The 15,508-nt window shown below is 28.3% G+C and overlaps 2 protein-coding genes across 2 annotated transcripts in view; one reads left to right on the top strand and one right to left on the bottom strand.

Annotated features, from left to right (window-relative positions):
• Positions 1-3,893: 3,893 nt before the first annotated feature.
• On the bottom strand, positions 3,894-15,100 carry LOC129965883 (RNA demethylase ALKBH5-like). The gene is made up of 4 exons (XM_056080139.1): positions 14,672-15,100; positions 11,089-11,345; positions 7,464-7,544; positions 3,894-6,008 (listed from the first exon to the last, which is right to left on the bottom strand). The coding sequence occupies exons 1-4, from the start codon at positions 15,083-15,085 to the stop codon at positions 5,714-5,716; spliced, it is 1,047 nt and encodes a 348-aa protein (XP_055936114.1). The 5' UTR covers positions 15,086-15,100; the 3' UTR covers positions 3,894-5,713.
• Positions 14,947-15,508, top strand: part of LOC129965884 (uncharacterized) — a 20,339-nt gene continuing 19,777 nt past the window's right edge. Inside the window, exon 1 of the mRNA XM_056080142.1 lies at positions 14,947-15,093. The gene's annotated coding sequence lies outside the window, so the exon portion shown is untranslated. The remainder of the gene's footprint in view (positions 15,094-15,508) is intronic.

Here is a 15,508-nt window from a genome sequence, read left to right as displayed (position 1 = left end):
ACAGAATCTACAAACATCTAAAATATTCTATGGATTTTTAGTTGTATCAATTGGTCAATACATTCCGAAATAGGAAGTGTCATTCTAATTAGATAGAACCGAAAGCAAAAATAGTTAAGGAGGGACGAAATTGCTTTTCATTTTTAAAAAAAGAAATTAGAATTGATTCTGCAAATACTAACAAAACAATGCTTTTTTTAAAATTATTTCACCAATGCACTTTTCAGAAAATTTTATAAAAGAAATGTAGAAATTTAATGCAGAAAATTGAAGCTTAAAAATAAAAATATATTTGTCGCAAACCAAAATTTATAAAATCGTTTTTATGAAACAGAGTATTACGTTAGATTTTAATTTTATAAGCGGAAACACATAAGACTGAAAAATACAGAAATCCATTTTAAGATGAGATATTTTAAATTATTAAACTATTTCAAAGCATATTATTATGAAAGCATGATCAGTTTTTTTGTTATGAATGGATTTAAATTAGCCGCTGAATTCTTTTTTCTTTTTATTTAAAAATTATGACAAAAATATTAGTTGTAGTATACTATGACAGCAGCTTTTCAAATAGGCTTATACAAAAGAAAATTTATTTTATAAATTTGTTGTTCACAGATTTCATTATTTTTAATGAATTTATGTTATTAAATAAATAAACATAAGACGCTGATTAAAATAATAATCTTTATTCTGAGTAAAAACAGATGTAATAAATTGAAGTAAAATTAGGATGCCATTTTTTTTTGAGAAACAACGAATATGTTGTTAAATTTTAATATATGAAAACTTTTCGCCATCTTATTATATTTTAATTTTTCTGCATCTCAATGAGCTTATGTAATTGTAAAGAAGTTGATAATTTAAATATTTACAGTAAAATATTATACAAAAAAAGAAATGATATATTAAATGAAACCTAAACTATCTATAAAAAACTTGCTTTTCATAAAAACATACCAAACAACTGTTAAAGTTCCCTCCCTTTTTTTTTTCAAAACTTAAAGCACCGCCAACGCTATTTTGGATTGGATTTTGTAATTTTGAATCCGGTCATATGACATTTGAACTAACATTTCCGCTTTCTCCAAATTACCAAGTTCCATCAGAGGGAAAGGGGCGTTTTAAAAGATTTAACATGCACCAGTCCCGTTTGATTTTTCGATGGAAAATGGTTGCCGGATTCGGTACCGAAGGTGGCAACTTAACATCAAATCAATGCGATTCTATAGGGAGGGGGAAATGTCATACAGGTATATCCAGAAAGCTTAGAAATGGAAATTATAGAAAAATGAGTGTATGTGAGATAGGGTTGCTTTGCTGTATTAATTTCTATTACCAGCCACTGATCCGATTTCGCCAATTTCTAGTTCATATGGAAGCTCATAATTTCTAGATATTCTTATCAGTAATCGACTGTCTCTTATCTTAATTTTGAGAGATAGTAAAAAATTTTTTTTACTTCGAAGTACATTCTCTATGGAGAAAAACAAAAGCAGAGTCACCCAGCCCCAATCACGGTACCGATTTCGTCAATTTCCATTTCAATTGAAATCTCATGACATTTATAAAGATCATCAATAGTCGCCTGTCTCCCATCCTCTTTTCATTTTTGAGCGACATCTCAAAATAAAATTTGGGCACAAATCTAGCCTCAATAACTTGCCATTTAGCGTACATTGCCAACCAACAAGAATTCTCAATGTATAGTGCAAGTATAATTTAAAATAGAACTTTCCTTTTATGTGATGGGATACTGCTTCTCACAAAAGATTGACATAATTAAATTGATTTTATTAATATGGTGGGTGATTAACTGGTCACCGATGGCAGTCGGAACAGTTGTCAGAAAGCATCTAAACCAGATTCCATTATCCAAAAATAACGCCATATCATCACAAGCACATCTGAACTCCAAAGGAAGATTTAACATGCAACGGTCACGTGTGCAAGGAATCGAATTGTGAGAACAGTAGACTACTGCCAAGCGCGAATTTGCAAAAAGCAATCTTGCACTTAATTGTTCCCATTTAATCAGCTCCACTAAATTTCAATTTATACTCCAGATAATTAAATCGATGGAAAGCCTATCAGTCAAAAAGCGATAAAACGAAAACGCAAAGCGCTAGCTATACGGAAAAAATTTGGGGTATAGATTTAAAACATTAACTGGATTGGCTGGATAAGTTATACATATGCACAGAAAGTTATAGAACAGTACAATTGTAATCAAATTATGTTTAATTTTGAAAATATTTGATATTTTTGAAAATAGGTATCATTATAAAACGATCAATAAAATAGTTTCAATAAAAAACAAAAGACTGAGGTCATTACTATAACCTCCAAATTACCTACTTATATACGGTATTTCATTATAATATAAAAACCAAACCAAACTAAAAATATAAAGCTTCAAATATGACAATTCCGTTCCGGCAGCTAATGGGTTAACACGAGAATTGTACAAGTATATGTCAACAATTTTAAGGGATCTCCATCGATTGAAATTGAAGCCAAAGAAATCGGTTCAACAGAAATTGACGGCGAAAAACTTTCAAATATGAAAGGACGAGAATTAATCTAAAATGATGATGGAGGGATGACGAACGAAGAATTGAATGATCTTGCAACACTATCGGGAAGTGAAAGCAGAAATAGTTAAAAAAAAAAAAAAAAAAAAAAAGAAGACAAAGCGTTTAACTTGCAAAGTTGAAAGAATTGATAAAAGATATATAGTATGCCTGTTTTCGAAATGGAGATTGACGTAATTGAAAAATTTGGTATTCAATCTGACCACTAAATTTGCAGATTTCGAAATCATCATAAAGAAACTGTCTATCTGGCCGTATGTACCTAAAAAAAGCAGTGAAATAGAGAGGGTGAAATTTAGTATGCATTTTAAAGACTAAATTTTTGTAGATTTCAAGGAAAATTTGAATGAAATAAGTCAAGAGGTCGCCTATTTGTCCGAAAGAGATAAAACAACAAGACCAGTACGGATAAAATTTGGTATACAGATTTAACATGAGAATTGCAGATAGTATTACATTTTAGACCAAATCTATCATATGTCAAAAGATCAACAATTTCGACCGTTTGCAGATCTGTATAATTTTGTATATGTTGTTGTCTTTAATTTAAAAACATTTATATTTTAATATAACTTACAAACATTTATAAGTTTCAAGTGAACAAATGTTACAAGATGCATTGTTTGTTTTCATTTGTTAAGATTAAAATTGAATTGTTGAAATGAGTTATTTTTGTTTCCTATTTATTTCTGATATGATTTTGTAAATTTTACATCGATGATGTCAAAACCAATCAGGATTAACCACATGATTTCATTAGTTATTGTTTTATAAGTATACTAGCCGCTTGCTCACCCAGATAATTGATTATTTAGGTTGTTAAATGATTTAGATTTATTTATGCATTAAAAACATTTCACCTTGTTATTTCATATGACAGAAAAACATGCATTCAATTGAATTCATTAATTGCAAACTAAAAAGCATACATATTAAGAATTAAAAGCAATAGTGAAAATTCCCCTACAGAGTTCAATTGATAAAAACACGTGATTGAATGTTTTGATGGAAGAGTTGGAATTCCATCATTGCACTCCACATTCCAAGCAGAAGATTTGAAAAGATTATAGTAGATTGTGTAAGTGTATGAGCAAGCTGAGAAGAGAACATTCTTGTTGGATATTTGAGATTACAGTTGAGAGAAAATCAAAACAAATAACCATTAGTAAGCATCCAATTTATTCAACTGAAACTCAAAAATTTTATTCAATAAATGAAAGAAGTGAGTAAATTTTAATAAAATAAATTCATAAAATTCGAATTTCCTCCAAACATAACATTACATCCTATTGATACAATAAATTTAATTACATTCACTAAAAAATTTTTAAAGTTTCAAAACATTGCATTTTAATTTTTGACACAAAATGACTATCATAAAAAAAAAAAAAAAAGAATATCACAAAAGTTGTATTTTAAAGCACATTATCTAATTTTCACTTTAAGAAAATCTTCAGTTACAGAATCATCTCTAAAAGAATAGAAAAAATTTACTAATAACAATCCAAGAAATAAATACATAGGAAAATTTAAATCAATAAACAAAGCATAAATCATAAGTGTAGGGAGGAAAATCACCAAAAAGCTACCATTTATATTAAAAATAAATAAAAAAAAAGCACCTACATTTAATTCTAAAAAAATCTCAGAAAATAGAAACTATACAAAAAAAGGAGGAAACTATTCATAAAACTCATTAAGTTGTGCAAGTACTCATTATTTGCCATTACAGTACTGCACTGAAGTCATTTTTTAAGAACTCTTTTTGCAACTCATTTACCACAATATTTTCGACTGATACCTACACAAATAAAACACTGAACATAAAAACATTTACAACTACACAAACTACTTTGTACACAATACATTTAAAATAAATTTCAGATAACCCATTAGTACTGAAATGATTAATTCCTAAATTGAAGAAAGGAAAGAATTTATAATTAAAGAGGAAAATAAACAAAAAAAAAAAAAAAAAAAAAAACATGCTAGGGAAAATTTTACGATTAAATACCAAAACAATAAATAATCCAAATTCAAACAATATAAATAATCTCAATATGATAATTTAATTTGACTGTAATTAATCATGTGTAGCATTATTGTATATTATTAATTACTATTCATTTGGATTACACATAAACATAAATCACTTGATTACTAGTGGGTTATCCAGTATGAAATAATATTTTTAAACGCAACAAAATCATAAATTGGCATTATTGAAACCAAAAACGACCCAAATTTTAAATTTTTGTTGAGTATATATTGAGCAAAATAAAACTACAATGCACATAATGCATTTGTATAGCACACATCAACACATATCAATACAGTTAACATAGCAAGACTAGAAATTGGAACTCTGCACAGCTTTTGCATTTGAATTGTAGTAAGATAAAAATAGTAATGGCTTGCAGGAATAAGTAGTTAATAATCAGGATGAAATTTGATTTTACATATATTGCACCACGATTCTTCCAAATCACGTCCGCAATGTAAAAATACACTTTTTCTCTGAAAGAAACTTTTCACGAGTCCAGTTAAAACAAAGTAACTAAGGGTAAAGATCACAGGTTTAATAAATCCAACAGGGAAAAACTACTCAACAATGGGAAAAACGATTAAAATCTTGAAAGCGCAACTGCCAACAAGAAATTCATTAACATCCAAAAAATTCAACTTGACCTCAACATTTTGAACACAGTCCCTGAAGTAGTTTAAAATATTACTTCAGAAAAGAGAGAAAGCAAATACCTTAATTTTTCATAGAAATCAAAAGGTATTGCCACAGCATGCATGCTCACTTACAAAGTGACCGAAAATAGAAATATAATGTTTATTTACATTCATATACATGCTAGTTATAGAAAAACTGGGTTCAAAATTATTGAAAACCATGGCCACTTTTTGATCGAGGACTATTTAACCTTTCTATGTACAAACTTCCTAGCCATTTTGAAGTTTAATGTCATTATGGTACAATCTACAAATATGCACAAGTATATGTACAGGTGTAAGAGCAGCAGATTTTTAAAAATATAGCTCTTCTTTCTCTATTTGTATAAGTTATATTCAATTCAGTGGTTTAAGAATGGCAATTCATAGATGAGATTTTAAGGGTTGTTTCCAGAAGAAGCATGCTTTTCTTCTTTACGTAATGATTTGTTTCTTGGTTCATCCTCTTCTTCCTGGTTTCTGACAGAGTTATTTGCCCAAGACACTGAACTTTGCAGCTTACGTTTCTGTGCACCAAAATTACTACGGAATTGGTTGTAGTCAATGTTGCTTTTCCGTCTCCTCTTCCTTTCAAACATATCCTCAAAGATATCAGAATTGATGCTCATGACTTTTGGTTGGGATATCAAAGCCAACTCTGCTGTGCTTAAACGAGGAGCATCTGGTAGTACTCTACAGCAAAAAATAAGGTAAGTACATTTCCACCACATTATTAATACACTAAATGGCAGCACAATATTCTAAAACAAGCATTTGCATAGTAAAAATAGAACTAATTTTAACAGAAGAAGTGCATATCATCTATCAAAAGATTAAAACCTTTTGTGTCATTTATGATCTGTATTATGATAAAGAATTTTATCAGTAAACAACTATAGTATACATCTCAAGAAATAACTAATACTTTGCTTATTTTTAAAGAGTGTTTGATTATTATAAAAATGCTTATTGTTCAGGCATTTATTATGCATTTAAATCTTTATCATATTAAACAGTAAATCTGTGTTTTCAATTAAATATTTATGAAACTGAAGGTTGAATTACTCATGCTATTGATATAATAAATAATATTAAAGTTTTAAAAATAACTTGAATTTGAATTTAATTACAGTTCACACAAAAATCCTTATGGGCAGGCAGGAATTCGAAGACTGACTAAATGACCAGAGATTTAACTATTGCAACAATGTAACATGAGAACTTTCAAAATTTGGGTTAAAAGTAAAAGTGATTCTAGCCTTTAATCTTAAACATCACAACATGGTAATGCTTTAAAAGCTTGGTTTGTGTGCTCCTATAATATTTATAAAACAGATTCAATGAATGTAATAAAAATTGTAAAAAAGTGTATTAATATTTTCACAGTATGTATATAGATTCAATAGCTAAAATATTGTAGTAAAATATACCTAAAATGTTTTCCCTGCAGATAATTTAAATTTTTTTTTTGTTAACTTGCACATGCATAGGTTGCATATAGTAAGTATCTGGCAAACTTTATCATATTACACAATTATTAAAATTAGGGACTCAGAAATTACTCTTCAGTCCATAACTTTAAAGAAGTCGCAGCAATAAAAAGTTCATTATGATATCAAATGTTAATTTTATATCAAATTTCATCATGATAAAGTGATAATTTACATAATTTGAATCAACTTTCCTTCTTCCATTATAGGGATATTTTATCTTTTGCTTGGCGCAGTATGGCCAGATATGGCTCTTGCGCCATAAAACTCCAACCAACCAACCATCCATTATAGGGAAATACATATTTGAACTCACCCAACCATTTCCTTTGAGAAAGATCTATAAACTTTGCAAGGATTTTGATTTTCTCTATAGCATATCCCTTACCAATATAAATTTACTCAAAATTACTCAAGTTATAGTGTTCACAAAGACATATGTAAATAAATTAATTTTTGAACTAGGGAAAGCTTAAGATCACAATAATTGAAGATATGCAATTTTTTTCTCCGAGTTGCATCATGAGAATCATTGAAATAGATAATATTCTTACAAAGAACCTATCTAAATTATAGAAAAGTTGATGAGTAGCAGATAATCAAAGGGAATTAACAATAATAATAAAATTTTTAACAATAATAATAAAGAGAAGTTTACCTTCGAAGAATAATAACAGCTCGTCTCTTTTTGACATCTTGTGGTCGGATGCAATGAGTTATGTTATCAGCTGCATAACCACTGTAAAAAGAAAATATAATAAAAATATATATATAAAATAGTAATCTATTTGAAAGTTTAAAATTTTCACTTTATTTTATTCATATGTTGTTGAAAAACCATTTATATTTAAAATTGATTACGTAATACAATGAAAAGGAGTGAAAAACCTGGAAGCATTTTCAAATAACATTAAGATTTAATTTGCTTATTAACATAATTGTATCACAACAAACTGAATATACTTGGCCAGAAGTCTGCGGGGAAAACACTTATACATTGGTACCATATTTATAACTGTTTTTGTTTAATCGAAAAAAAGAAAAAAAAAAAAATGAAAAACTTGAAAAAAAGAAGTTGATAGAGTTGAAAAGTCAACTGAGCCTTTTCAAGTATATAAAGTTTTTAATTGTCTATTCAATATTAATTTGACATTAAAATATTGAAATGTTCTGTTACATATTTAAACTAGAATAAAAATATTTTCACAATAAATTTAATAACATCAAGCTTTAAAATAAGCAAAAACAGTTTTCTTGAAACTTTCTCACACATTTTCTGAAAAAGATGTTATTCCCTCACCCTGTACATAGAATTATGATCCTTGGACAAGCCAGTGAGTTAAAGGAATGCTCGGACTTATTTTCACAGTCTCGCACATGAGAGTTTTGTACTTTGTAGTATAAACTGGTAATTATCTATTAATTGCATGACAATGGTGAGCAATAGTGATAAAATATTAATATTTGGCATGAATCAAGTCTGTGATGTTAGGCAATTCTTTTTTAAGATTAATCAGTGGTATGCAGTTAATACACAAGTACAAGAAAATTGAGTATATACTCTGGATACATATGGATATGTCTTCTTTTACGATTTGATTGAAATCAAAACTCAATATAGAATAATAATATAGTCATAAGATTGCATCCGAAAGTTCATTTATTTAAGCCATTACATTTTTGAGTTATTGCATTTATAAGCATGCAAAAGTACAGATTAACAGATGATCAACTCTTAGAAAGATTTGGTTCAAAATTTTATACCAATTTACATTTTAGATGCCAAACCTGCATCTAAAATGATTTTATGTATTTATTTCCTTAAGTTTAGTAGTTATCATATTCATTTGCACTTGAACAGTTGACAAGACAGACTTCCTCATAAAGGAATTTATTCAAAATTTGACAGAAATCTACAACTTTGATATTTAGCCCACATATTGAATTTTATCCAACCAGCTCAAAGAATTTTCAAGTTATTGTGCTTGCAGATATATATAATCCAAAAAATATGTTTGTTTTTTTTACTCAAGGAGTCTGAAATACGGATATTTATCAAAATCTCGAGTTCAAATGTTTTAATGATTACACCCTCTTTTAGTATATGCAGGGGTGTTTGTGGGACCCCAAAAAATCCCCTGAAACTTTTACGGACTTACTACCGACATTTTGGAGTTTCGAGAAGGGGGGGGGGGAGAAATGAAAAATTACGATTATGAAGTATTGAATGACCTAATTATAAAAGTTTAATGAATTACTTTTTTTGCAAAATTAATAACCATTAATTTTGCAAAATTAAGACCTTTGAACCCAGCTCACGTGATCGCAAATCTGGTCGAACGAAGTCTCTCCCTTTTTTTTCTGCCGCGCCTACTTGCCGAAAAGAATCCAGAAGAGAATGTCCGAGAACCGGGGGAATGAGTCCTAACTAGCAATAAGGAAAGAACAAAAAAGAAGTTCTTTCCCCCTTTTCACGCATTATCACTGCCTTTGGAGAAAGAAAGGAAAAGTTTTCACCACACACACTGACCTTGCGTTTTCTGCTTTCAAAGCAAACAAAATTACCCAGATCAAAATAAATAATTCATTATTATTCCTACTTCCTTTTGAACGACGATCCTCGGAATTTCCGGGTATCGAAGTTCAAAATCCCCGGAATTCCGGGGTTTCCCCGGAGCACAAACACCCCTGTATATGAGAAAGTAAAAAAAGCAGCTATTTTCAGGAACTGCCACTTTCAAAATCCGTCTGTAAAAATTTTAATTTTAGATTTTTTCTTTCAAAAATTAAAAGAAATCCATTCAGACGAAGTCAGTCTACCTGGCAGTCCAAATGCAAGTTAGCATAATAGCTACAAAATAAAGACTGTTAGTTGGATAAAATTTGGCACACAGATTTGCACGCATCTATTGTATTTGGAATCAAATCCATTGAGAGGTTGACTGTCTGTCAATCAGTACTTTCACAAGCATATAAAAAAATGCAATGACTTAAAATCTGAAATTTAACATGTGATTTTATGAATACAATTATAGTTCTGCATCCAATTTTGGTTTCAATCTGTCGCAAAAAGAGGCATTCAAAACAGCATTTGGTATTTTGGTACTTGTGTTTTAATTGCATTATAACAATTAATCATCAAAGCTTGCATGCTTTTAGGCTCTTTCATAACTATAGTTTATCAATGACATGCAGTTAATAATCATTGCATTTACTTGAGTGTATAAGAAGATTTAGGGAAGAACATTCCCAATTATTTCATTTACAAGATAAAAAATTAATACTAATAAAGAAAGGAGATAAAACACAAAATTAAAATTTATAAATGTTATTAAATTGATTCACTTCACTCTTAAGCTTAAGCCCTCAACATTATCAATAAAAACCTAAATGAAGGAATGATTGAAAAGAAAAATATAGTAACAAAGAATAGTAAAATAAATAAATAAAAATAATAATGGAATTCAGAAGGAAATAAAGGTTTGGGCCATTTATCTAAAAAACATCAAAAACAATAAAAAAATTTACATGAAAATGGGAAAATTCTTCTTAAGCAGTAATATTAAGATTGTATAAATACATCAGGCAAAAAGTTTCAAATTTTATTGTCAGACTGTAATTCTTCAATCTAGGAAAAATCACAGTTTCTTTCAACTTTCAAAATTTAAAAATTTTTAAAAAATTTCAATTTAAGGATGCCGTAAAGTTAACACCTTTTAATAATAATGATAAAAAAAAAAACTAATATTCTTTTTAAACAAAGGCAAAAATAAGCAATAAAAATAAATAGATAATAATTTGTTTAGTTAAAATTGAAAGAAATTACAGTGAATTCATGTGATCAAAATACGTCAGACAAGAAGGAAAGTTTCTAAAGAGTTTAAAGTTCCTTTAAAATTTTTCAATATGCAAAATTTTTTATAAAGATGAAAGAATTTATACTTCTAAGCATGAAGCAACATAATATTAGGATGAGAAAAAAAATATTTCTTTTGTGATTTAAACATTCAATATAATGTAAATATAGATAAAATATTTGAAATAACAATATGTAGAGATTTTTGAAAAAATCACATCATGCAATGCAAAAATAAAATGTTTGATTGACTTTTCATCTCTGGAACTGCAAAAATATGAAAATTTGTATTTTAAATGGCTACTAATAGTCCAAAGCACAACATTTCAAAAACAATTTAAAAAATTGTAATATGAGTATTAAGTTAATCAATGAAATTCAAATGATTTTTTTAAAAAATCTGGAAATTCCAGAAAGTTTTACATACCTAAGAATAGTAACACATCCTCTACAGACAGGCAAACATAAAATAGGATCTGTGACACGAATTGGCTTGAAGCTAAACTTGCAACCAAAGCTAAGGGCACTGTTGCTCATGAAAGACACAGAAATGATGGGACGATCAAATATGTGAGCAGGATCTATGTGAGATACAATGCACCCACCAGGTTGATAATCATTAATGGCTACGCTGTTGATGAAACCTTCAGAAACAATTTTAGCCTTCACCAATGGTTTTATCACCTATCACAAAAGAATTCAGCATAAAATAGTTGAGCATTTGCAAATAGATTTCACAATAAAAACTTAATTAGAAAATTTTAAGGTGATTTGTAACATATTATAAACATAAGTTGTTTATTTTCATGAGCATGGCTGATACCTTTATTTTATATACCGTTCTTAATCCGCAATATGAACATAGATGTCACTACCAAGCAATTTAACATAACTTCATTACACAAATAAAATATATAATAATAAATAAAATAAATAATAATAAATAAATAAATAAAATTTTTACATGAGATAAAATTAATTTAAAACACTCTGCAGAGAAGAAATAATTTTAATGAAAACATTTTTGCAACCGAAATCATTGCAATCAAGTTTTGGGCATTCTTCAGGTAGATTATTGTCCTGAATAAAGATAATTTTTATTTGAAAAGACATTTGTAGCCCAAATACAGTTGGAATTCACGACTTCGCATTCTCACCACAAAACCTTCATAAACTTTTTAAAATGCATTACTATTAATTTCTAAAATTTTATTTTAAAATAAGTATTTCATTGAAAGATAAATTACCAGAGTATTATTATGAGAAAATCCTAAGAATAAAAAATAAACTATATGCAATGCAGATTGTGAAATCCCTATGAATAACAAAAGTTAATGCCTATCTGTTGGTGTTCTAGGGGATATATATATATATATATACACTAATTGACCTAGTATTACAAAATTCATTCATAGCTGCATATTCTTGCTTTCAAAGGATGAGAATATGTACGTATCAGACTTTTTAAACATTTTTTTTTTGATATTTTATTAAAAAATAATGCAAAAATTGCAAAAATTAGTATCTTTTTTTATTGACATTGTCTAAAAACAGCACACAAAAATGATTTTTTTTGCACCGGTTTAGACTTTAATAAAACATTTTTCTAACAATGCTGTTTTTAGTCAAAATTTCAAGAAAAATATAGCATGAATTTTACATACAATTTACAGTAATGTTTTTTATTGGTGCAATGAACTGAGACCACTTTCATTGTTTTTATGGAAATTCAATTTCTAAAAGACCCATTGTTGAAAGCCTAAGAATGTAGATTATTGCAATCTTTATGTCAGTATCATTATGGATTTAAAAAAAAATTATTTCATCATTTTTTATATGAAAACCTTAATCAACATATTCTAACATTTTATACAAAACCACACAAGATGTGTTTGGGTCTTAAAAACCCATCCAGCACTCTGGACAAAAATTTTAATAATAATTGTAGCATAGCTTTGCTTATTCTTTATATTCCTAGGACCACTTTTTCTCTTGATATAGGTTATCATTTCAGGTTATTCTAATATATATAATCTAATATCTCAATGTCTTTTCTCAATATCTTTCATAATGTATGTCATTTCAATATCTTTTTCTGCTATGTTATTCATATGAATTTTAAATTTTTGTCATACAACTAATAAAGCTAATGATGTATAGGAATGATTAGGCTGTTAAACATTAAACTGTGCCATGACAACTAAATCTGAGCATGGAAAGGTCACTTCATCATTTAAATGGCTATAATATCAATAATTTTGTTTTATAGTAATTTGATATTTTCTTATTCTGATGACAAGTTGAAATCAAGGGCAATTTGAGGTAAAGCAGCCAAAGAGTGAGCATACATCAAAAACATATAAGTATTTTAGAAAATTCTAAAATCTGCCTGTAAAAAGACAGAAAGGAAAAAAATGTCAGTAGTTTTCTTGAAAGAATAACAAAAATCGGTCTTTAACTCATTTCTTGAAGCAGCAATAAATCAAGCTAAAACATTCATAATTTTCAAACGTAAATTTCTAAATCAAATTAAGATAATTTTACCAAAAGTAAATTTTATACATCTGCAACTAATGAAGATTATATTTCTTGTTATCAGAGCTAAACTTTTAACTACAAACTTTTGTAACATAACTAAATATATCATGATGTATTAACTTATTCTTCAATAACATAATGTTAAATTTGTTGTTTTGCCTAATACAGATGAGTAGTTAAAAAAATACAAAGTAATGAAATTAAAATAAAATGTAAATCCTTCCATAATATAATCAAAATAAAACTCCAAGAAAATATTTTAATCAGTAGTGCTTTATAATACTACTGTATGTTATGGAGTATCATAATGAGTTTGTAACTGCCTTAGTTGCTCAAAAGAAATCTAGACATTATGAAGAACAAATGAAGCCAATTTTTTAAAATGCTAATAATAAAGGGGGGGATGGAGGGGGAAAGGCTAAAAATAACTGGTAAAATTTTAATAGTTAGCAACAATTCTTAACAAACATAAACATTAGTTGCTGCTAAAATTTAATTTTTAAATTAGAGCCTCACAGATTAAAACAGATTTTTACTCTTTTATTTTAAGATGCCTCAAGCAAACTATTTTTTGCAAATAAATTATATCCATTTGCTATTTTTAATTAACAAACATATATATATATATATATATATATATGATAATAATACTGTACATTTGAGGTTAAATATTGTCTTATATTAATTTTCATTCAAAATTTAATATTAAATTTTAACTATATTTAGATTTTAATGGTTATAGAATAATGTTCTCTGAAAAGAAACAAAATATGTTAAAAATAACTCTCTAGAAAAGATTTAAAATTTGTAATAAAGGAAACATATGATAAACATTAAATATAAACAACACAGCATCCATAAAAGAGTTAGTGATGTCTTGATAAATATTAATTATTTTGGTGGAAACTTTTGTACTCTAATTAATAAATAAGATGTCACCAAAGTGTTCATCAAATAATTTTAACAATGAAGAACTTAATGCAAGTACTAACCCTGATTGAAATGAATACATGTAAAGAGAAATAAACCAACCATTTACTGAATGAAAAAACATTTCATTTCTTTCTTTTAATCTTCAAACATCTATAAAGATGATGTAACATCATAATATATCTTACTATATAGAACACTTTTCTTAAATAACAAAATCAGCAATTTTATAAAGAATAACAAATGAAATTAAAGTCTTAGAAAAGCTGTGAAAGAAACAACAGATTACAAAACTGTTTTATTTGAGACGAACTTTCAGGGTTTTTGCTTTTGAGGTTATGAATCCTAAAAAGCCAACTGCTAATTTTCCAAAATTTAAAACGATATATGTCATATACTAATTTCTCGCAACGGAATGAAAATATTAAAAGATTATATCAATTTATTATACCCCTTTCAGTAAAAGAAGTCGCTGAAAATTTACGTTGGTGGTCCTAATTTAAAATTTTTACATAGTAGAATAAATAATGTATTTTCCTTACCAAGTCATGCACCCATTCCGGAATTTCATCCACTTCACCTTTTGGATACAACTTTTCCATGCCAGGACCTTTTTTCAATAACTGAGAACCATAAGTATAACCTTCTCCAAAAAAATACTTGTTTCGCAAAGGTGCTCTGTCGACAGTGTACTTCTTATAAAGGCCCTTTTCACCAATAGCTACCACTTCGTCAATTTTGTTCTCAATTTCTTTACTTTCGTCATCTGAAAATAGCCGTCTTTGCTGAATACCTTCATGTAATTTTCTTAATGTATCCAAATAGGAGTCTGTTTCTCTATCGTAATAACTCCTCCTTTCTGTTTGCCTTTCTTTAATAGCATTTTGTGCATTGCTATTATTTGTATCGTGAGTTAATTGCAATTTCCGACGTAAGTCTCCGAATTCTGCAGCCATGTTTACAGGTACAATGTTTTGAGAATCGTTAACCGGAGGACGCTTGAACCCCCCATTTGAAGTTGAAAGAGGGGAGCAGTGGGGGGAAGCAGCACTGGAGGACGGATTTCATTCCGGTAGTGATGGAAATGGGGGAATCGATGTATGGTTGCTTACGGAAAAGCTTTTTTCGCCAAAATTTGAAAATTTATTTACCCGCCAAGAATGAAGCGCATTTTTGGAATGTATAGGGTGGAGTGTGGACGAATGTTGGTTGGATCTATGATGAAGGCAGACCTTATTTATGCACGATCTTTTTTAATAAAAGAATAATACCGTGTTATAATATATTTATTTTTGCTCATAATTAAGTTTTATGAATCTAATTTTTGACTAGAAATTAATGTTGACTGTGGCTGGGAACTTGGGAAAGCTGAATTTTCT

The sequence above is a fragment of the Argiope bruennichi genome, chromosome 4, assembly GCF_947563725.1.
Source record: "Argiope bruennichi chromosome 4, qqArgBrue1.1, whole genome shotgun sequence".
Classification (NCBI taxonomy): Eukaryota; Metazoa; Arthropoda; class Arachnida; order Araneae; family Araneidae; genus Argiope; species Argiope bruennichi.
This window is presented reverse-complemented; position numbering and strand designations above follow the sequence as displayed.

Coding starts and splice junctions, on each gene's coding strand:
- LOC129965883 (XM_056080139.1), bottom strand. CDS start 15,085: ATGGCTGCAGAATTCGGAGACTTACGTCGGAAATTGCAATTAACTCAC. Junction 11,346..14,671: donor CGGAATGGGTGCATGACTTG/GTAAGGAAAATA, acceptor CTTTTGTGATAG/GTGATAAAACCATTGGTGAA. Junction 6,009..7,463: donor GCTGTTATTATTCTTCGAAG/GTAAACTTCTCT, acceptor TTTTTGCTGTAG/AGTACTACCAGATGCTCCTC.